The 24,558-nt window shown below is 33.0% G+C and overlaps 3 protein-coding genes and 1 pseudogene across 3 annotated transcripts; all 4 read left to right on the top strand.

Annotated features, from left to right (window-relative positions):
- The first annotated feature begins 409 nt into the window (after positions 1-409).
- LOC121217889 (peamaclein) lies at positions 410-1,132 on the top strand. The gene is made up of 2 exons (XM_041094464.1): positions 410-623; positions 739-1,132. The coding sequence occupies exons 1-2, from the start codon at positions 548-550 to the stop codon at positions 921-923; spliced, it is 261 nt and encodes an 86-aa protein (XP_040950398.1). The 5' UTR covers positions 410-547; the 3' UTR covers positions 924-1,132.
- A 3,396-nt stretch (positions 1,133-4,528) lies between these two features.
- Positions 4,529-5,805, top strand: LOC121217888 (MFP1 attachment factor 1). Its single transcript, XM_041094463.1, has one exon. It carries the CDS (start codon positions 5,169-5,171, stop codon positions 5,628-5,630), a length of 462 nt encoding a protein of 153 aa, XP_040950397.1. The 5' UTR covers positions 4,529-5,168; the 3' UTR covers positions 5,631-5,805.
- Positions 5,806-11,589: 5,784 nt separating this feature from the next.
- On the top strand, positions 11,590-12,450 carry LOC121217887 (F-box protein GID2). The gene has a single exon (XM_041094462.1). The coding sequence runs from the start codon at positions 11,794-11,796 to the stop codon at positions 12,268-12,270; it is 477 nt and encodes a 158-aa protein (XP_040950396.1). The 5' UTR covers positions 11,590-11,793; the 3' UTR covers positions 12,271-12,450.
- Positions 12,451-14,856: 2,406 nt separating this feature from the next.
- Positions 14,857-22,710, top strand: LOC107944234 (putative receptor protein kinase ZmPK1; annotated as a pseudogene).
- Positions 22,711-24,558: the final 1,848 nt, after the last annotated feature.

The following is a 24,558-nucleotide window of genomic DNA, read 5'->3' as shown; positions in this document are numbered from 1 at the left end:
TTGGAGATTAGAATAAGCTTTTTACCATTTTTTGAAGTATGAGAATGTTAAACAACCTAATGTGTCCATCACTCTTTGGCTTTGCTCCAATACAGTGAGAGATTTAAGTTGTAGTTTTGTATTTTTAAGTACACCTTCTATATTAACTCGTTTTTGTTCTTTTAAAAATATATCCACGTCTCAAACATATGAAAATATATTCATTTTTTATTAATACGTCACATATTCCTATATCCAATATTTACACGGTACACAAAGCAATAAACCAATACGACATGTCACCCCCACCATACCCAAAAACATATCTTGGTCCTCCAAGTCCAAGACAGCCTGGAATTTGCTGTTGATGTATGTTACTTATTTTTCGTAGGTAATTATAAGCAATTTCCCAACTTTTTTTACCCATCCCTAGCAGGACTCCTCGCTATGTTATAAATAAACCCCCTTCGGGGGCTCATTTATCGCCAACCCTCGTAAGAAAACATTAGCTAAATTACACTTCCTTTGGTTTTTTTTAGCGTTTTTTGGCTCCTACAAAGCAAAGAAAATGAAGCTTGTCTTCGTGACATTCCTGCTTGTTTCTCTTATTCTAAGCTCCTCTCTCTTCGAGGTGTCAATGGCAGGTTGGACATGAACAAACAAAGCTAAAACAAACGGAAAATCTCAAACTTTGTTTTTCTTTTTCCCAAGTATTTGTAAAAGCTAATGATTGAGTTTGTGATTTTCATGAATGGGCAGGTTTCTGCAATTCCAAGTGTAAGATAAGGTGCTCAAAGGCAGGGATTAGAGCTAGATGCTTGAAATACTGTGGAATTTGCTGTGGGAAATGCAAATGTGTTCCATCAGGGACATACGGGAACAAGCATGAATGCCCTTGTTACAGGGACCTGAAGAACTCCAAGGGCAAGCCCAAGTGCCCTTAGATTCTTTTTGCTTTATATTTTGTATTTCAATCACTTTTCCTAAACATCAGGACCCATTTAAGGTTTCCATTAGGCTATTTAATTAAGGTTTATTTAAGTCAAGTTTTTACCTAGTATATGTTAATGAAAAAAAATATGGGTCCTTTCATGGTTTATAATTATGTTGCCTCATTTTATTTAATTTAATTTTCATGTACTATGTTACTCGAGTTTGAGGACCTCTTTATTGAGCCTTATATTGAATATTTGTTATTCAGATGTAATAGAAAATATTATGCTAAAAAACTCATTTTGTATAACAAATTAAGTTTGTGTTACGTGTTAACTTGATATCATCATAATAATTCAATCAAGAAAATTTGATTTTTATATGAAATGCTTAAATAAAAGCGATGTTTAAAGATTGAACGTGAGTGTAAAAGAAAAAAAATTAATGTATGTGATTACTTTAGTTGAATATATTCTTTTATAAATATAAATATAATATTAATTCTGTTTTCATCACAAAATATAGTATATATAAAAGTTAAATAAAATTTTCAGATAGCACTAATATGTTACAGTTAGCCATAAAAGCTTAATCATTTGAAGGTAGGTTTCTCTAAATATTTTAATGCCCAACTTAATTTCTATTTTAATTGATTCTCAATATTTATTTATAGGATCATTTTATTTTATTTTTATGATTTCATTCAAAATTTAAATGTGTTAATTAAATTACTTTTGCTAATATTTTATATTTATTTTGATATATCTTCAAGCATTGAGAGTAAAAATGTTCTTAATATAAATTTCTATTTGTAAATTTTTGAGTTTTAAGATTCGATTTTTGTGTTTGTAAATTTCTTTTTTTATTATTGTAATGTAATTATTTGTATAAAAAAATATGTTATATGTTTAAATTTCACTATATGTAATATTTTCTCTAAAATATTATTTATTTTTGCGATCAACAAGTGTTGAGTGCAATGGTAAAATATATTGCGTTTCCAATGGAAGATGTATGTTAGAACCTTAGAGAATACATTGTTGAGAAGGACAACCATAAACTCTGATCATAGATCATAAAACAGATATGGAGAATAAAAAAAAGTCATTGGTTGAATCATTGAATTGTTCAATTTGTTATATATATCTGTATATATTAAGCTTACAACTATAAATCTAGTACAATTATAAATATGTATAATGATAAATTTAGTTCTCAATGTTTATATTTCTTGTCAATTTGATCTTTATTACTATTTTAGTTAAATTTAGTTATCAACCTTTCAAAAATAATTAATTTACTTTTGTTTAGCGTAAACGTTGACTAAATTATTATTATTTTTAACACTGTTGGCTTGGTAACCCGCATGACAGTCCACGTGTACTTCACGTTGACATGACATTATTTGTTTTATATGTCATTCAACAAATAATTTAAAAAAATATGTTTTGATTCTAAACTATTATCATAAAATTAATTTGCATAATTAATAAATTTAATTTTAAATTAACTTTTATTATTAAATTGAGACATAATGAAAATTTTAGCCCTTAACATTTACATATTTTGTTAATTTGACCCTTATTCTTTTTCTAGCGCAATTGGACCCTCAAATTTTTAAAAATAGTCGAATTGCTTTAATGGAAATACTGATTAAAATGTTAAAATTTTAAACATGATAACTCGTATGGTAATCCATGTGTACTTCATGCTAAGTTTTATTTATTTATTTGAATGTTTTTATAAAATTTAAATTATTTGTTAATGTGACATATAATATAAATAATGTAATGTCATAATGAAGTATACATAGACGGCCAAACCAGCATTATTAAAAAATTAATATTTTAGTGAGTATTTCCAATAAAAAGTAATTTGACTCTTTCCGAAAGATAAATAACTAAATTTAATTTTAAAAAAAAATAAAAACTAAATTAATAAAAGATATAAATTATACATTGAAATAAATTATAAAAATACTTTTTGGAAACATAAAGGACAAAACAACTAAACAAGGCAAAAGTAGCAACCTAACCTCCCATGTTTCTGCTGACTGCTGAGTGTATATTCTCCATTTTCGACCATTTCTTCCCCTACTCATGTTATTCCAACTTAAATACGAGTGTCAGATAGGATTTATACTGTTTGGCCCCTAAATATTTAATATTGCTATTCCTACATAAATATTGTAATCATTGACTCTCGTTTTGAATAATACCATAAATTTTTATATCTTTTTTTTTCAAATTGTTAGATAGCAAAATCAGATTGGTGACGATTTAAGGCTCGGGATTCTCAAATCATCATCAATACTAATAATTTAGTGTTAAATATTGTTAAAATACTATCGATTTCATATTATTTTGATAAATAGTTCTAAACACATATTATATAAGTAAATAATTTAATTTTTTTTATAATATTTAGGTTAAAAAAAAAAGCCTTCTTTGGGCCTCAAATCTTTTTTTATAAAATTATTTAGAATTTAATTTAACATTTGATAATTTATTTATTTATTTTATTAATTTAATTATCTTTATTAAATGTATTCATTTGTATTAATATCTCCATTATATTTTATAAAGAAAACAAATAGATTTTTTTTTCAAAATATTTTTATATATATAATTAGGGCGGGATAAGGTTATTTTGGAATTGAACTCAAACTCTTATGCCTCACAGCATAATCTTCATATTATCAAATTGTTGACATGCTTTTAAATTGAGATTTTAACCCAAAAAAAATTTTTGACTTTACATTGAAATTACTTTCTTATCCTCGTTAAAAAAAATTAAACACATCTTCTACTTCACAATATCACGTCTAAAATGAATATTTCATTTTTTTCAAAAATAAATTTTTTTATAACAATATATAAACTATCCAACTTTTTAAAAAGTATTCATTCAGAATAGCTTGTATCTTACCGTTTTAAAAATATTCATTCAGAATAACATTCTAATTGAAATTGAATGTATAAATCTGTGACTTGATTAGTAGGAGGAACGTGTGGTGGGATTCATCGGTAGACGTGAGTGGCGACACCAGAAACGGAGAGGGTGTTCACGTGGGGTGGGACCTTTCTGAAATGAGGAATGGGTTAGGTTCAGAGTCCAGGACCACCATATTGTTGGGCAATCTTCATCATAGTCCACAATGTTTCAAACAAATGATCGGTTGATCTACTGCATCAGATATTGGGGTTGATTCCCATCATCAAATTTTTATGTACATCTTTCATATGGCAATGACAGCCATACAAATGTATAATCATGAATTTACGTTAACTGTACTTGAGTTATTGCGATGGACCATCTCAATTAGTAGACATCCTCAACTCTATTAAAAACCTTTTTATTATTACTGTAATTTCAGTAGAATTGTTGGTCAAAAGGCGTTGGTAGCTGAACCTCACCTACCCAATCTGCCATCATGAATGGGAGCTGCGGTTGTTTCCACCACCAGCAACCACCTCATGAATCATTCCAAGACTAGTCCACTAGGATTTCACGGGGATCCCTACGCTTTGGTTAGACTCTACAACTTTCGGACCTCAAAATTTTAAGTTGGAATCAGGAGAAGACTGTGCTCACAGGCAATCAATAATTTAAGATATTACTCACTTTAATAAATCCAATAGTGATAAACTGCATATCTGTGCTTGCTTATTATGTTAAGCATCTAATCTAAAATCAGTTGGGAGAGACCCAACTTAACTTTAAAGATCACAAACAATTCAGCATCTAAGCTATATGAGATAATATCAGCATGCCAAAAGCTAAAAATTGGTAGCTCCATTGATCAATGTTCTTTCAGAAGTACGAGTTAGCTGTGTGGTATCAGACAATGTCAGTTGTCCCAGGTTTGAGCTTGATGTCTTAACAGGAATAAGTCAGATTTCCCAATGTCCGTAGTTCAACACTCAGGCTACAATCATAGTTGGATACTTTGAATCCTTGAGTGTTTCACGTTCTTTTATAAACCGCACTTGTCTGAATAAAACGTTGGATTGTCAAAAATAAAAATGAAAATGGGCACAACGAAATAAAAGGTCTTGGAATTTGGTGAGAGTTTTGTCTCGATATTTTGTACACTGCAACAACCAGTTTAAGTGACTTACAAGGGTTACAAACACATGAAGCAAGCCCATGGAGCTTAAACAGCTTAACTTTTTCTCTGCTATTTAGTTGGCTTGCTTCTAGAACAAATAGCAAGTATTTCCCCACTCTCTCCTCAGTGTCACCACCCAATACAAATGGAGGGTCCTGATTCCACCGCTGCGACGAAGAGCCATCAAGTAGGCGACACCTCCGCCAAGCTCAACAATCTCACCCATCGAATTTGGCCCCCCACCCAACGGACCCGGGATGCCGCCATCAACCGTCTCATCGAGACGCTGTCCTCCTCAAAATCCCTCCTATCCAAACGCTACGGAACTATCCCCAAAGAGGAAGCCTCCGCCGCTGCCGTGTCGATCGAACAGGAAGCTTTCTCGCTCGCCAGGGCATCGTTCTCCGGCGAAGATGACAACGGCATGGAGATCCTCCAGGTGTATTCCAAGGAGATGAGCAAACGTATGCTGGACACTGTCAAAGCTCGAGCTGCTTCCACTACGTCGACCGCCGCTCCATCAGATTCGGCTCAAGTAGACTCGAATAACGCAGTAAGTGCGGGCGGTGAAGAGTTCATATCTTCGTCCACTAAGGCCGAGGCTTGAGTTTCTCTATTTATCATTCAGGGGCTCTTTTGTTTAACTTAGTAATTGGTATCTTGGGCTTTTCTTGAGATCTGCTTCTAAATGTGCTTGATTATCATGGGTTGATTGTCTTTTTGCTGCTCAATTCATTGGCACAATGCAATATAGAGAATGAAGGTGGAAGAAATTGTGTTCATTGATGATTTACTTTCCAGGAAACTCACCGGGGTTCAGTTTCATTGCAAGTTCTTCAATGATCTGTTTCATGCAAATTCAGTCACTAGTTTTACTTGAATTAGTTTCTCTTCTCAACATTTGGAATACAGAACAGTCGAACTGAAACTCTCTTTTAAAAACTTCTGACACGAAGCAATTTAAGCATGCATGGGATTCTATTGAAGAAACAAAGAAAAAGGGGAAAATGACTTATTAATTTATTTATAAATATAAATTATATTTTTGTAAGTATTTTTATTAAAAATGAACTTTTTAAAAAAATTATTTTAAAAGTTTTTTTAAAATTTTTGAAAATTTAAGAATTAATATTAAATCGATAAAATATTTTAAAATTTTTAGAATTAAGATCAAATTAATAGAATTTGGAGAACTAAATTTATCATTTAAGGCTATGTCAATGTTACGCTGGTGACTTAATGGACGAATAACTGAAATTTTAAATTTCGATAAGATTATGAACTAATAATTAAATGACTAATTTTGTAGTTTACCAAAAACTAATCAAACAAGTGGTAATATCTTATCTCACTCATTGAATTTGAAAATATTTGGATCAAATTGAATTCTTTTTGTTTGAAAATTTTAGACTTCAATGAATTCTTTTTGTTTGAAAATTTTAGACTTCAATGAATTATTTATGAATTATGAGTAGGGTGATACTAGACCTGTCCATGGGCCGGGCGGTCCGGCCCGACCCGATAACCCGCCCGAAATATGAGAGGGTTTATGTAAAAATATAGGCTCGAAATATGGGCTTGGGCAAAAAAATGAGGCCCGTTTAAAAAACGGGCCGGGCCTCGGGCACCACTTTTTTGGCCCGGGCTCAGCCCGAATATAATAAATATATATTTTTTATTTTTATTTTTTATTTTTAATTTTAAAATACTTTTAAAATAATTTTTTTGAAAAATGGGCCGAGTCGGGCTAAGCTCGGGCTTATGATATTTTTCTCGAGCCGGGCCTGGGCAAAATTTTAGGCCCATGTTTTTGGCCGGGCCTAGGAGGCGGGCCAAAAAATTTTTTTGACCCGGCCCATGGACAGGTCTAGGTGATACATACTCTTTTAAAATCTAATAAAAATATGAGATAAATGATAATATTTAAACATTATTTGTGAAGTTAAATACTATGACAGACAATTTATCAACTATTAATCATAAATATTTACACAATATAAAAATGAATATATTTATATATAATTTTTTAATGTATAATTAAATAAAAATCAAATTTTAATATATCTAAGTATCTAAATTAATGCTCATTGTAGAGGCCCAATTTAGCCAGGGCCCGAAACAAAACTAAAAAAATAAAAAATATATCAGTCCATAAACGGCCCATTGGGGCCCAAAAACTAAACAGCACAGGGAACCCTAGGGTTCCCTGCCCTTGCCTCGCGCCGCTGCTACCCATGTGCGCCTTCAGCATGCACCACGCCCAAGGTCTGCCACCGCCAGCTGCGCCTTGCACCAAAATGGAAGCTTTTCGTCTCCGTTGACTTCACCAAAACCTGCAAACAAGACAAAACAATAGAAGAAAACAGAGGCAAAAGAACAGTAGAATACAATAGAAAAAAAAGCAACATAATCGGCTATAAAGGCCGAACTAAATGTAATCCGATGGGGGGTATTTTTTTTATGTTCTTTTCTTTTCTTTCGGCAAAAGCCGATAATATTGAAAAAAATGGGAGGAGAAAGACGAATGTAAAAGAAAATATTAAGAAAATCATTACAAAAAAATACAGAAAGATCGAAAGAGGTGATTTCCCCGATTTACCTGCGTTTCTTTCTTCAATATTTTTTTATTTTCCATATTTGTTTGTGAAGCAAAACAAAAATAGACAGGGGAGTGGAGTCTTACCTTCTCGAAATGCGTCGCCGGACCTCGCTCACTTCGTCGGCATCGAAGTTGAAGAGGGGCTGCTTCTTTTGTGGCGGAGAGAAGGCGACTTTAGCCTTTCAGTTTTGCTTAAGGGAATGGGAGTGACTGCTGAGGATTAGGGTTTGTTAGGACCCTTTTTTTATTTCAAAACGACGCCGTTTTGACATGTCCTGACCCGCGTGCTCGACCTGATCCGACTCGGAGGATCCGCGTGTTTTTAACTTTTGGGCTATTTGCGCACGCAGTCCCTCCTATTTTGCGGCATGTTGCAATTTGGCCCTTTTTCACTATTTTCTTTTATTTTTTAATTTGACCACAAAATTTTATTTTTGTTCCAATTTAGTTCATTGCAGTGCGTTTTGGGGTCTTTGGTTTATTTACCATTTTGGTCCCCTCTCTTTCGGCGTGCGTCACAATTTGGTCCCTTTTGTCCTTTTTATTTCGAATTCGCCCAGTATTTTTATTTTTACTTCGATTTAGTCCCCTTTTTAGCATTTTTACTATTTTGTTCGTTATTTTAGTGTTATGATCATTTTTATTATCATTATTATTTTTATTTTTATTATTACCATTAATTATTATTAGTTGCATTTTCCTTATATCTATTCGTTGCTGTTTTGTTAGTATGTTAGCTAGTTTTATTATTCTAGCTTTATTTTCATAATATATATGTATATATACCTATGTATATTTTTATATATATATGCATACACGTTTTTATACTTTGTAACATTCATGCGTACTTTTATAACTTACATATATTTTTCACATTTCCATTATTTTTTATATATACATATATATATCTTTTTTTATTTTCTTTATTTATTTATTTATTTACATGTCTATTTTGATGCTTTAGTTTTTATTTGTTTATTTATTTATTATTGTGTATACATGATTCACTTGTCTTTTATATTTATTTATTTCATTTTTAATGATCGTTCGTATTATTCGTACTTACATTACCGAATTCATTATATTAACATCGTGTTTTATTTTTACTATTTTGCGTTAAATTGTCTTCGTTCAATGTATAAATTATGACTTTTTGAATAAACAATATTTCGTGTTTAGATTTGAGAAAGCCGTACCCTAACTTACTGGGTTTCGATTTTCGCAATAAATCTAAATGCACGAATCTTTTCAAACTCAAGTTTTTAAACGATCTCGGGAATTAAGAAAAGTTCGTGTCCTAACTTACTGGGCATGATCTCTTTTCTAAACCTGAGATAATTAAATGTCTTTTTAAATAAGTAAATTTTTCGGCATGTATTCTCGTATTGGGAATTCGATACGTTGTGTCCAAATGCATTGGATATGACATGTCGTTTTCTCGAGATGAGGATTTTTTTAAAAAAATAATAAAGCCAATGTTTTGCGTTTGGAGATTCGAGAAAACATGCCCTAATGTGCTGGATTTCGTTTTTTCTCGTTCTATCAAATAGTCAAATATCCTTTTAAAATTTCGAAGTAAGGCAATGTTTTGCGTTTGGAAATTCGAGAAAATGTGCTCTAATGTACTAGGTTTCGATTTCTCGTTTGACCAAATAGCCAAATATCCTCTTAAATCTTAATCCATGTCATTCAAGTGTTTTTTAGGATCGTATTTTAAATTTCTTTAAAGTTCTCAATTTTCGACACCAAGACATTAAGTAATCAACTAGGTACCAATTTTGGGCGTATCGAGGGTGCTAATCCTTCCTCGTGTGTAACCGACTCCCGAACCTATTTTTCTGAATTTCGTAGACCAAAATCGTTGTTTTAATAAAAATTAAATCGTTTATTAAAAACAACCACTTTTCGAGGTGACCCGATCACACCTCATCAAAAAAAGATTGGTGGCGACTCCTACATTCGATTTCATTTTTCAAAACCTAAGTCGACCCCGTTTTCATCCAAAAAATGGTGTCAACACTCATCATTGCTAGACCTGTTCATGAGTCAGGTTAATTGTTCAAGCTCGAAGGTCTGTCTGAAATTTAAGAGGATTTTGATAAAATTATTAGGCTTGAAAAATGGGCTTAGGCAAAAAAAGAAATTAGGTGTTATTAAAATATGAGCTAAACTCGGGTTTGAACTTTCTAGGCCAGAGCTCGGCTCGACCCGACTTGTTTTTAAGTTAGTAATTTTATATTATGTTTTTTTATATATACTATAATATAAATATTAAAAAATGTTAAGATGGTTATATATAAAAGTTTAATAAACACGTAATATATTAAATTATTAAATATTAAATTAAAATAATATAAATATATATTTTTAAAAAATTTAAAAAATAATATGAGTAGTTCTAAAACAGGCTCAAGTTAATCATTTACAAATATAAATGGACTTGAACAAAATTTTAAGCTTATATTTTGAGCCGGGCAGAGCTTGGACAGACATAAAGAATATTAATATTATGCATAAGTCCAACTTGAACCCGATCTGATCCGATTCATAAACACCTTTAATCATCGTCTTTTTATCAAATTTTATTTTAAGATTGTTTATTCAAAACATATCCCACCCGTGTTTTATATAAATAAACAAATAAAAGCCCAAGCCTTATAAACGATAAAGGCCCAATAAAAGCCAGAAATCCTAATCCCAATCAAGAAAGCCCTGAGCAACTTCACTTTTTATTATGTTCTGAAATTTGAGACTTTCTTTTTTAAATAAGTACTTTTTAGAATTTTAATTTTTTTATAAGTTTTTAAGGTTTTTAATTTTTTATAGGCTTAATGTAAAAAGTCTTCATCTTCTTTTTTTTGCACTACTTGAACATTCAAAATACATAAAAAAAAAGCCCTCAAATTTCTTAAAAAAAGTATTTAAGCCCTTGCTCCTTTTTTTTCACTCAGTTGAGTATTTGAACTTTCAAAATACATAAAAAAAAGAGCATTCAAATTTTTCAATAAAGCAATTAAGCCTATGCTCTTATTAAAAATTAGAAATTTTTTTATAAAAAATAAAAAATAAATTTTAGAAAATTTATTAAATTTTAATTAAAATATAAACAATTTAAAATTTATTAAATATTAGAAATTTTTTATAAAAATCGTAAAAAAATAAAAAAAAATTTGTAAAATTTTATAAAAATCATAAAAAAATTAATGACCCCTAATTTTTTTCAATTAGAGACATCGCGTGTTACAACACAACGTGACATGTGGCGAAAAATGATAAAAAATTAATAAAAGTTATAGAAAAATCATAAAATGTTTCTTTTGATACGATAATTTTTATAAATATTTTTACGAAATTTATATTTTTAATAATTTTCTTACGACTTTATAAAATTTATAATTTTTTATATTTCTATATATTTTATAATTTTTTACAATTTTTATATTTTTCTAATTTTTATATTTTAATTTTTTATTAAAATTTAATAATATTTATAGCTTTTATTGATTTTAATTTTTTATAATTTTATTAATTTTTTAATTGTCTTTTTTGAAAAAAATTTAAGGATCTTTTTTATGTATTTTGAAAGTTCAAATACCCAATTGAGTGCAGAAAAAAGTAGGGGCTTAAAATTTTTTTTAAAGGTTTTAGGGTTTTTCTGATATATTTTGAAAGTTCAAGTATCCAAATAAGTGCAAAAAAAAAAACACGGCTTAATAACTTATTTTTGAAAAAATTTGAGGATTTCTTGCACTCTTAAACTTTTCTTTATATTTTTATTAATTGAAATATTCATGCTTTATATTTTTCGAATTTTAAAAATTTAAATTTCATCAAACATAAATTTTTTAATTTTTAATTTAAATATTTTTAAACAACTATTTTGTAATTTTTTTTGAAAAATAAAAAAATACTCATAAATGCAGAATAGATTTGTACAGGAAAAAAAAAAAGGAAAGCAGAATAGACAAAGTTGTGAATTCATTATCCGAACATGAAAAAGAAAACAGAGGAACCGTACAGCACCACATCCATTTATCTTGTTTGTCCTCATTGATACCCAACAAAAGCGGCTCCAATCACCCTCACCCACCCCACCACCCAATGCCCTTTCCTTTTTTCACATTAAATCTCAACAAGATACCCCCAACTGTGAAGGCTCCTGCTTCTTCCAATGAAACGAATTTCCCCAGATTCTCCCTCCTCCCAACCCAATTTGAAGAGAGTAAAGGAAGATCCCGAAACTGGGGGGTTCATGAATTTGGATGAAAACCTTTTGTACGAGGTTCTGAAACACGTTGATGCCAGGACCTTAGCAATGGCCTCCTGCGTTAGTAAGCTGTGGCTCAAAACTGCTAGAGACGAGCGTCTTTGGGAGTTGATCTGTACCAGGCACTGGGCTAACATCGGTTGTGGAACCCAACAGCTTAGATCCGTGGTTTTACCTCTCGGTGGTTTCCGCCGTCTCCACTCCCGTTACCTTTGGCCGCTTTCCAAACCCCAAGCTGCTTCACCTTTGCCTTGGGCTCCGCCCAAGATTATAAATTCCAAGCCGCCGGCACGGTGGGGAAAAGATGAGGTTCACCTTTGTTTGTCTCTTCTCTCTATACAGTATTATGAGAAGATGCATTTCACAAGCAGGCGCAGATAATTGTAGTATTGGGTTTTTGTTTTACGTTTGGATTGGTTCTTATTTTCTTATATTTACCTTGGGATTTTTCATTTGTATTTAAGCTGGTGAAGTAGTTGTGTGATTCTGTTGTAATTTCGAGTATGAAAATTGAAACAATTGTTTCTTAAATTTATGATTATTACATATAATGTTGTGGTTTCCAAAGGTGTTTGTGTCAATATTATTTAGGTCCTTCTCACATTTCACCAACTAAAAATGACACCAATAATTTATATGAATTTTTTAGTGTTTATTTTACTGGTTAATTTTGTGTATTTATATAATACGAGCACTATATTATAATTGTGAGACGCTAAGTAGATCACCATGCATGATGACACGTACTTTACTTTAAGATCAACACACGTATGCTTGAAGTGAGTTCGCATACATAAAGTTCGCACCACGTGTAGGTAAACTCATATTACGTATTACGTGTCCTCATATTGGGCTCGTCTATGCTACGAATGTGCGAACACTATGCATATGCAAACCCATACTGAGTGTGGGTCAAGACCTGACAGACTAGCAGGTTAGTAGGTTGATAATAGTTAGTATCATAACAATAATTCTCAACTAACTGCTATTCAACACAATGGCATGTTGACTTCTTAGCTGAAAAAACTTTCGGGTTTTTTTTTTATTTGAGTTTATAGAGACTAATTCTTTCGAGATTTGTGATTGCTCAATTCAACCATGTCATCTTCAAATTTTAATTATGAATTCTTTTCTTAAAAATATAATGTGACAAACCATTACTTCCAATACTTGTTGGTAGTCATTATTTTAATCAAAACATAAAGATTCTGTCATTCAAATTAAACCATCTAATAAAAAAAGTGATAAAGAATTTGATATCTTGAATACTTATTTCTTCTTTGGAGATCTCATTCAACTCGGCTTCAAAATAATCAAGATTCAATTTAATTACGGGATAATTTTATAATCTTAAACAAAAAAAAATATATGTCGTGAAAGTAAATCACTTCTCTCATTTTAGTCATTAATTTTTTTCAACTTTAAGTCCTAACATTTTTTATTGATTAAATCTTTTTTGGACATTAAAAAAAAATTGATTGCAATCATAAACTGTGTTCAATCAATTATTAGCAATTATTAAAAATAAAAAATTAAAGAATAATTATAAAAAATATGTATATATAACAAAGCCCAACAACAGTGGGATTGTTTTTTGCCCAATTTCTTTCTGGATTTTATGTATTGATATCATTATAAAGATAACAATTCCAAGAAGCTTGCAACTATTTTAAAATATTGTAATATTGTTTATAATTAACTTTCTATCATTTTAAAAGATTTTAATAATTTTTCTAAAAAAATTAATGATTTTTATAAATGTATTTGGTTTTTATATTTTTTTAAAAATTTCAAGTTAATCGAATCGAGTTATTCAAATTATTCGAGTCAACTCGAATAACTCAATTCGAGTTTCAATTTCGAGTCAAATTGAAATTTACAATTTGAATAATTCAAATAACAGATTGGTGTAAATACTCTTTTGGTCTCGATCAACTTTGAAAATGAACAAATTGGTCTCTCTCTCAACAAAAATTTCAAAATAATTTTTAATTTTCAAAATTTATATATATATTTTTTATAAAATTATAAGAATTCTAGAAAATTTAAAAAAATTACAATAATAATTTTGGGACCTAAATTAATTAATTATAGAAGTTTATAATATTAATATCTTAATTTCTTGTTATTTTGTTTTGAAAAAAGTTTTCAAATATATATGATTTTAAATTTATGTGTTATAATATGAAATTAGTTATACTGTAACAATATTTTAATTTGACATGTTTAGTTTTTTAATTTAACTTAAACAATTTTACTCGATTCGATTCAATTCGACTCGACTCGATTTGAAAAAATATCAAATCAAGCTAGATGATAAAATAGGATTCATGAACTCGATTAACTCAAAAAAATTTCACTCGATTCGATCAAATACTCACCCCTAATTAAATAATACACTTTATATATAAACAAAATTGTTTAAACTAAATTCAGCCAGTTAAATTGAGAATTGACTGAAGTATCGGTACAGATAGCATAGACCTTTCAGCGTGGTAATTTTGCAAGACATTGTGAATGGTGCATGAAGACTTTTGGAAGTGTAAAAGTCAGGATGATTGATTCTCAATGAAACACACTACTCTCTTTGTCGTAAGGGGATGGAAAAGGGCTGGGTGCGAACATAAAAATAAGAAACCATTCTGACATTGACTAATGACACTTGAAAGTTCTTGCATTCACCTTTTTATAACAAATTATGTGAAATTTCCACAGCTAAAAAGTCTATCAAGAAATGTCAAAGGAAGCTTTCCTAAAACACGCGGCTTTGAATTGATAAGAAACACCGCTAGTGATCGAGTTTGGAAGAGAATAAAATGGTACAAACAAGTTGATTTCCCGATGGTAAAGTTGAGAAGATGCAGGTAAATTGGTGCAAAAAGCTGAAGTTGGTGAAGAGAATATTGGGTCCATGACATGAATTTTGCAGGCCAAGAAATATTCATGGCCACCAAGTGTTTTAAATCCATGCTTATCATATTGTTCCTGTTCCTCGGGTTAACATCGTCAGCTGTTCCATATCTAAGCAAAGGTTCGTCTCTGTCTGTGGAGAATCCAGATGATGTTTTGAAATCGGGTAACGGCATGTTCTCCGCTGGCTTTTACCCCGTCGGCCAAAGCGCTCATTGCTTCTCCATCTGGTTCACCAAGCCTTGCCATGACGGCAGTCACACTCTAGTTTGGATGGCAAACCGGGATGTGCCTGTTAATGGAAAGCGATCAAAGCTGTCCATACTCGAAACCAATGAAATCATCATAACCGATACCGAATCCGTAATCTGGACGAGCAATAAGTCAGTTATAGATGGCTCTTGGTCGCAGTTGAATCTCCTTGATTCAGGTAATCTCGTTCTCCAAACTCGAGACAATCTTACTCTTTGGCAAAGCTTTGATTCACCAACTGATACGCTTCTCCCTGGACAACCCCTCAATCAATACAAAAGGCTAGTATCAGCACAAAGCCGAGCTAACCATTCTTCAGGAAAATACAGGTTGTTGTTTGACGATGATAATGTTCTTCGTCTTGTCTTGAATGGTTCCGACACATCCAGCATCTACTGGCCGGATTCAACCATCTTGGACTACCACCAAGGTAGAACTAGATACAATTATAGCAGAACCGCAGTGTTGGATTCTTCAGGCCATTTTACATCTTCTGACAAAATGGAGTTCAGATCAAGTGATTTTGGTATTGGACCTTGGAGAAGATTAACCCTTGATTTTGATGGTAACCTTAGATTATACAGTCTCGAAGAACAGGGGGTTTGGTTTGTGACATGGCAAGCTATGTCTAACTCCTGTAGGATTCATGGAGCCTGTGGACCAAATAGTATATGTAGCTATGATCCACGTTGGGGTCCCAAGTGTGGTTGTCCCCCAGGGTTCAAGATGAAAAACCATGCGGATTGGAACGATGGATGCGAACCAGAATTTGAGCTTTTATGTAATGATGATGTCAACTTTGTTCAACTTCGTCATGTTAACTTTTTTGGCTACCATTACGACAACCTCCGGAATTACACCTTCCAGGAGTGCCTCAGAGTTTGCTTGGATTCATGTTGTAAAGCTTTTCAATATAGATATTTCCCAGAAGATAGTGCCTATCGCTGTTACTCAAAATGGGAATTGCGCAATGGTCATCGTTACAATAGCTACAGTGGAACCCTTTACTTGAAACTCCCCAAATCATTCCCTTACAACAACAAACCTGTTCAGGAATTTAAATTAAATTGCTCCAACAAGCAGACAAGACAATTAGACAGACTTTATCTTAAGAAAACAGGATATGAAACATTGAATATTTTGATTTGGTGCGCTTCTATAATTGGATTGCTTGAGTTGATGTGCGTATTTCTGGTGTTCGTTTTCTTGTACAGAACTGGGGAAAGTCCCGATGCATCGACGATGACATCAGGGTACTGTTGAAAAGTCAAAATGGGAGGTGCAAGTGGCACCGAAAGAAAAAAAGTGATAGGCAAGTTGTTTAAAGTTGAATGGGATAATTGCAATTTTGGTCCCTAATTTTTTAGGCCATTTGCAAGTTAGTCCCTGAACCTCAACTATAAATAGGCCTAACCATTTCTCATTTCAACCATCCCAACCAATCTTTCTCTCTTAGTTTTCTCTCTTCTCCCATTTGAGAATTCTTAAGGAATTCTATTTGTTTGTAATATTTTGGAGATAGTAAAGTTATCATCTGGTGTTAGTGCCGAGGACGTAGGTATAATTTACCGAACCTCGTTAAAACTCTTGTGTTCTTTCTTGTCCTATTTTTCTTTCAATATTTGAGGGTATAATAGTAGTATTTAATTGTGCTATTAAATTACTATAGAAGGGATATTCTGTCTAAGGAAAGACTTGGTATTTAAGAGATCCATGTGATCCACCTCTCTTTCCTGGGAATTGAACTTTGTGTGATTTTTTAGTACAATAATTTACACGCTTCCGACCCTATTGGAACAACAAGTGGTATCAAGAGCCGAAGGTTAATCGTAGTATGCTCTGTGGTTACAGTTTAAACTGTTCTTCCACATCAGAAAAGATTTCCTTAGGTATATTGAAAGATTATGGAGAAAACGGTCGGTGTAGGAGCTTCAACATCGTCCATGTGGACAAGACCGACAATTGCAAATGCAAGATTGGCCGTGGAGATCTTTGATGGCACGGGCCATTTTGGTATGTGGCAAAGTGAGGTTTTAGATGCCCTTTTTCAGCAGGGTCTAGACATTGCCATTGATGAAGAGAAACCAGATGATGTACAGGAGAAAGATTGGAAGGCGATCAATCGGTTGGCATGTGGCACAATTCGATCATGCCTTTCTCGAGAGCAGAGGTATGCTTTTTCAAAGGAGACTTCTGCAAATAAGTTGTGGGTGGCACTTGAAGAAGTTTTTTTGAAGAAAAACAGTCAAAATAAGCTCCACTTGAAGAAAAGACTGTTTCGCTTCACATACGTCCCAAGTACCACAATGAATGATCACATCACAAAATTTAATCAGTTAGTCACTGATTTGCTGAATATGGATGAGACATTCAAAGATGAACATTTGGCTTTGATGCTATTGGGGTCACTTCCTGAGGAGTTTGAGTTCCTAGAAACTACTCTACTTCATGGCAGGAGTGATATATCTCTGAGCGAAGTCTGTGCGGCCTTATACAGTTATGAACAGAGAAAGAAGGACAAACAGAAAAACTCAATCAGAGATACAGAAGCTTTAGTAGTCCGAGATCGTTCATACACTCGGAAGAAAACTCAAAAGGGGAGATCAAAGTCAAAGTCCAGACTCGGGAAAGATGAATGTGCTTTTTGTCATGAGAAAGGCCACTGGAAGAAAAATTGTCCAAAGCTGAAGAATAAGGGAAAAGCTGCTGTAGATGCTTGTGTTGCTAAGTATGATACTAGTGACTCTGAACTATCACTGGTTGCATCATCATCGTCGTTCCATTCAGATGAGTGGATATTGGATTCGGGTTGTACCTATCATATGTCCCCTAACCGGGAGTGGTTCTCTGATTTAGTAGAACTAAATGGAGGAGTTGTTTATATGGGCAATGACAATGCCTGTAAAACTGTTGGGATAGGTTCAATCCAATTAAAGAATCAAGATGGATCAACCAGAGTTCTGACTGATGTTCGGTACGTGCCCAATTTGAAGAAAAATCTCATCTCATTGGGAGCCTTGGAATCCAATGGTTCAGTTGTTACTATGAGAGATGGGATTTTGAAAGTGACATCTGGCGCACTTGTGATATTGAAGGGCATCAGGAAAAATAACTTGTATTACTACCAAGGTAGTACAGTTATTGGAGCAGTCGCTACAGCTTCTGGTAACAAAGAATTGGACTCAATGCAGTTGTGGCATATGAAGTTGGGACATGCCAGCGAAAAATCCTTGCAAATTCTGGCAAAGCAAGGATTGTTGAAAGGTGCAAAGGCTTGCAAATTAAAATTTTGTGAGCATTGTGTTCTGGGAAAGCAAAAGAGAGTGAAATTCGGTACTGCTATCCATAATACAAAAGGTATTTTGAAATATGTTCACTCAGATGTGTGGGGGCCTTCCAAGACACCTTCATTGGGAGGAAAACACTACTTTGTTACTTTTGTTGATGACTTTTCCAGAAGAGTTTGGGTGTATACCATGAGAACTAATGATGAAGTGCTTAGAGTTTTTCTTAAATGGAAAACTATGATCGAAAACCAGACTGGCAAGAAAATCAAGCGGCTTAGGACGGACAATGGAGGGGAATATAAAAGTGATCCGTTCTTCGATGTATGCCAAGAGTATGGTATTGTTCGACACTTCACAGTTAGGGATACACCACAACAGAATGGATTGGCAGAGCGTATGAATCGAACATTGCTTGAGAAAGTTCGATGTATGTTGTCCAATGTTGGGTTGGGCAAGCAATTTTGGGCTGAGGCTGTGACATACGCTGGCCATCTTGTTAATCGTTTGCCATCATCTGCATTAGAAAGAAAAACTCCTATGGAGGTATGGTCTGGAAAACCGGCTACAGATTATGATTCCTTACATGTGTTTGGAACCACTGCATATTACCATGTGAAGGAGTCAAAGTTAGATCCGAGGGCAAAGAAAGCTCTCTTTATGGGAATCACTTCTGGAGTGAAGGGATTTCGTCTTTGGTGCTTAAGCACAAAGAAAATGATCTGTAGCAGAGATGTTACCTTTGATGAATCTGCCACATTGAAAAAGGTAGCAGATAAAGATATTCAGACGAGCAATACTCCACAGCAGGTGGAGTGTACTCCAAAACAGGTGGAGTTTGAGCAGATGGGGATTTGCCCAGTTAATAAGTCTAATTCTCCAGCCACAATGGAGGAATTAGAGGTTGAAGAGGTTCTGACCCAAGAACCACTAAGTACACCAGAACCAGTTGCAGTTGTAAGGCCACGGAGAGAAATTCGTAAACCTGCTCGATTTACTGATATGGTGGCCTACGCCCTTCCCGTTGTTGATGATATTCCTATCACTTATCAAGAAGCAATGCAAAGCTTAGAAAGTGATAAATGGAAAAGCGCCATGGATGAAGAAATGCAGTCTCTCCGGAAGAACAATACTTGGGAGTTGGCGCAATTACCGAAAGGTAAAAGGGCAATCGGATGCAAGTGGATATTCGCAAAGAAAGATGGATCTTCTAGCAAGAAGGATATTCGCTACAAGGCAAGATTGGTAGCTAAAGGCTACGCTCAGAAGGAGGGAATTGACTACAATGATGTATTTTCCCCTGTTGTGAAGCATTCCTCCATTAGAATTTTGTTGGCCTTGGTAGCACAGTTGAATTTGGAGCTAGCTCAACTTGATGTTAAGACGGATTTCTTGCATGGTGAGTTAGAAGAGGAGATCTATATGACTCAGCCCGAAGGATACACAGATGCTGGTGGTAGAAATTGGGTTTGTAAGCTGAACAAATCACTATATGGATTGAAGCAATCCCCGAGGCAGTGGTACAAGCGATTTGATAGCTTTATGAGAAGGCAGAAGTACACAAGAAGCAAATATGACAATTGTGTGTATTTGCAGAAGCTGCATGACGGATCTTTCATTTATCTACTCTTGTATGTTGATGATATGTTAATCGCTTCGAAGAGCCAAAAAGAGATAGATAAGCTGAAGGCTCAGTTGAATCAAGAGTTCGAGATGAAAGATCTAGGTGAGGCCAAGAAGATTCTCGGCATGGAGATAAGTAGAGATAGACAGAGAGGCAAGCTTTGTTTGAATCAGAAGCAATATCTGAAAAAGGTATTACAATGTTTTGGTGTAAATGAAAACACAAAACATGTAAGTACCCCACTTGCTTCTCATTTGAAACTTAATGCTCAATTATCTCCGAAAACTGAAGAAGAAAGAGAATATATGGAAAAAGTCCCATATGCTAATGCAGTTGGGAGTTTGATGTATGCGATGGTGTGTACGAGGCCTGACATTTCACAAGCTGTTGGAATTGTGAGCAGGTATATGCATGAACCTGGAAAAGGACATTGGCAAGCTGTGAAATGGATTCTATGGTATCTTCGAAAAACCGTAGATGTTGGTTTAATTTTTGAACAGGATGAAGCACTTGGTCAGTTTGTAGTTGGATATGTTGATTCCGACTTTGCTGGTGATTTAGATAAACGTCGTTCAACTACGGGGTATCTGTTTACTCTTGCGAAAGCCCCAGTGAGTTGGAAGTCTACCTTACAGTCTACAGTAGCTGTGTCTACTACAGAGGCAGAATATATGGCAGTTACAGAAGCTGTTAAGGAGGCTATTTGGCTTAATGGATTATTGAAAGACTTGGGAGTTGTTCAAAGTCACATTAGTCTATATTGTGACAGTCAGAGTGCTATTCATTTAGCGAAAAATCAAGTCTATCATTCAAGAACCAAGCATATCGACGTAAGATATCACTTTGTGCGGGAAGTCTTTGAAAAAGGAAAAATTCTACTTCAGAAGATTCCGACAGCAAATAATCCCGCAGATATGATGACCAAGGTGGTAACAACAATCAAGTTTAATCATTGTTTGAACTTGATTAACATCTTGAGAATTTGAGCACCTTTAGGTGTATGACGCTCGAGAGCGCATTTGGAGGCACTACAAAAGATAGCTTTATCGAATTTGGGGAGTTGAAGGAAGTGTGTGAAGATGTGATTATCCTAATCAAATCTTCAAGGTGGAGATTGTTGAAAAGTCAAAAATGGGAGGTGCAAGTGGCACCAAAAGAAAAAAAGTGATAGGCAAGTTGTTTAAAGTTGAATGGGATAATTGCAATTTTGGTCCCTAATTTTTTAGGCCATTTGCAAGTTAGTCCCTGAACCTCAACTATAAATAGGCCTAACCATTTCTCATTTCAACCATCCCAACCAATCTTTCTCTCTTAGTTTTCTCTCTTCTCCCATTTGAGAATTCTTAAGGAATTCTATTTGTTTGTAATATTTTGGAGATAGTAAAGTTATCATCTGGTGTTAGTGCCCGAGGACGTAGGTATAATTTACCGAACCTCGTTAAAACTCTTGTGTTCTTTCTTGTCCTATTTTTCTTTCAATATTTGAGGGTATAATAGTAGTATTTAATTGTGCTATTAAATTACTATAGAAGGGATATTCTGTCTAAGGAAAGACTTGGTATTTAAGAGATCCATGTGATCCACCTCTCTTTCCTGGGAATTGAACTTTGTGTGATTTTTTAGTACAATAATTTACACGCTTCCGACCCTATTGGAACAACAGGTACCTCGTGGCTGCAACTGGGTTCAAAAGATTCACATACGGTGAGTTGAAAAAGGCAGCACGCGGTTTTCATGAAGAGATTGGACGGGGAGGAAGTGGGGTGGTTTACAAGGGAGTTTTACCGGATCAACGAATTGCAGCCATTAAACGACTTAATATTGAAGCGCATCAAGGAGAGGATGAATTCCTCGCAGAAGTAAGCACAATCGGCAGACTTAATCACATGAACTTGATTGAGATGTGGGGATACTGTGCAGAGGGGAAGCATAGGCTTTTTTAGTGTATGAATACATGGAAAATGGATCGTTAGCAAATAACCTCATGTCTAATTCGCTTGATTGGAAGAAAAGGTTGGATATTGCGGTGGGCATCGCCAAAGGCCTGGCTTATTTGCATGAAGAGTGCTTGGAATGGGTTATGCACTGTGATGTAAAGCCTCACAACATACTCTTGGATTCCACCTATCATCCTAAAGTGTCAGATTTTGGATTATCCAAACTACTGAATCAAGACAGTCCTAAAGGTTCAGGCTTCTCCAAGATTAGAGGAACAAGAGGTTACGTGGCGCCTGAGTGGGTTTACAATCTTCCCATCACTGTCAAAGTCGACATCTATAGCTATGGGATCGTGTTGCTGGAAATGATGACAGGGAAGAACCCAAGTGTAGGTGTCCCTGTTGTTGGAACCAGTGGAGAGAAATGGCACCAAAGGTTAGAAACTTGGGTGAAAGGGAAGAAGATGGGTGCTTCTGCAACAACATGTTGGGTTGAAGAGGTACTGGACCCTGCCATGGGCTACGATTATGACAGAAATGAACTGGAAAGTCTACTGGAGGTGGCAATCAAATGTACAGAAGCCGATAGACATGGAAGACCATCAATGAGCCAAGTAGTTCAAATGCTTGTGAGGGGACGAAATTGATGCTTGTGATGGAAGACCATCAATAACATGACTGCAGGAGACCCTGACAGATACGCCTCAGCATCTTTTCAATAATCTTTCAACATATTACCTCTTTTTCAGTGTCGATTGGTTTATATTCAATGATTCTATTATGACTTTATTCAAATTGATGTATTCTGTTCTCATCCCAGGTAAATCCCTTGACGACTCCATATATCTACCTACTTAAGGAGGTGTGGTTTTTCGAAAAATAAGAAGCAAAATTATTACAGTAAAAGTTTCAATTACTTTTGAAAGATTAAAATATGTTCCTATAAAATTTGAGATTTACTTTCTATATTCAAAAAAGAAAAAGTTAGAAATTAAGTTTTGTAATTTTTTATTTAAAAATATTAATTTAATCGTTAAAATCATAAATATCTTTTTTTTTGTTAACATTTGTCAATTTAACATGTTGATTAAGTTGCTTCGTCCACATGTTGTGTGATTAATAGAAAATAAATATATTAACAAATTTTAACAAAAACCACTATCGACAATATTGATTAGAATAGGAATTTTAAATTGCAAAAGTAGGAGGAATAAAATTTTAAACTTTGGTTGCAGTTTAAATATATATATCATCTGATTTTGATTCAATTATGTATATTTAAAAAAATAAATACATTAACTTTTTTTTTATATTGAATAAATATAGTTATTTGTACAAGAACATGTTAATGTAAAATAATGTTATATTGGTAATTATGTTAGTAATTTGTGAAGATTAAATTCAATTGAAATTAACATTTATGTCTCGTTTGGTTACTTGTATAATAACATAATAAAAAAATTTTATTTATTACATATGTATTACAATAGTTAGACATATAATAAAATTAATTAGAACAAATTTAAACTTGAAACTAAAAAAAATGAGGAAAAACCTTTGTAAAAAAATAAAACAAGCTAAATATATAATACCCCTACCAAATATAATATTAATATATACAGTTGTACATTAAATCAAATTTAATGTAGTATTTTAAATTTTATCTCTTTCGATTCGATTTTAATTTTATTTAGTTAAATTGTTCAAATTTAACATTGTTAAAGACGAAAACTCTCTCTAAAAATCTCACTATGATTATTTATATAAAAAAAAGATGTCATTTTTTTTCTTATAAAGTGTAAACATCCTTATATATATATTAAGTCAATTTAGATTCAAATATTGACTCAATTAAAAAAAATTAAGATTTTATAGTTTTTGCTATCTTGATTTTATCATTTTAATCGACCCATATTTTATTTTTATATCAATTTTTAATAAATTTGTTGCATGATTGTTTTCATCGTATCGTGGGTGCGCAAATATTGATTGAGTTGGTACGACCATCTGATCAGGTCTCAATTCAATTAGTATATACAAAGGAAAATAAGTATAATTTTAAAGGTATTTATATCTTCTTATATTTTGATAGGTTAGAAAAATATATAAAAATAAGAGTGAACTATACAAATGGTTACCTAACTATGTTCGCATTCTTGTTTGTGGCTTTTTTTACATGAATAATATAAAATAAATACCATAATAGGATAAAGGGAATAATATTGACGAAACTAGGCAAAATGTACAATGAACATTTGGTGTCGGCTGTACCAGATTGAAATGTGATGACCTAAAATATTTAGGGACCTGATATGTAAATTTATCATTTTGATTGAAAAGCTTTTAGGGGTGCTGCCAGCTTGGCGACACAAAAGTTCAAAAGGGTAAATTGTTTCATAAGCCCTTATTATTTATTTTCTTTTATTTCCTTTCAACATAAAAAATAGAAGCCTATTACGAATTAGTCCAAAAAGTTTTTTCTACTAATTTTTTTTTTGTAAAAAAAGTCTATTTCAATTGAAAATAAATTTCATTTATTTTTTGAAATATTTTTTGAAATTATTTTATTTCATTTCGAATAATGTTTTGAAAAATAATTTTATAAAAAAAATTATTTGAACAAAAAATAATTTTAAAATGAACTTTTTTACAAAAATACTTT

This window comes from Gossypium hirsutum, chromosome D05, assembly GCF_007990345.1.
Source record: "Gossypium hirsutum isolate 1008001.06 chromosome D05, Gossypium_hirsutum_v2.1, whole genome shotgun sequence".
Lineage (NCBI taxonomy): Eukaryota > Viridiplantae > Streptophyta > Magnoliopsida > Malvales > Malvaceae > Gossypium > Gossypium hirsutum.
This window is presented reverse-complemented; position numbering and strand designations above follow the sequence as displayed.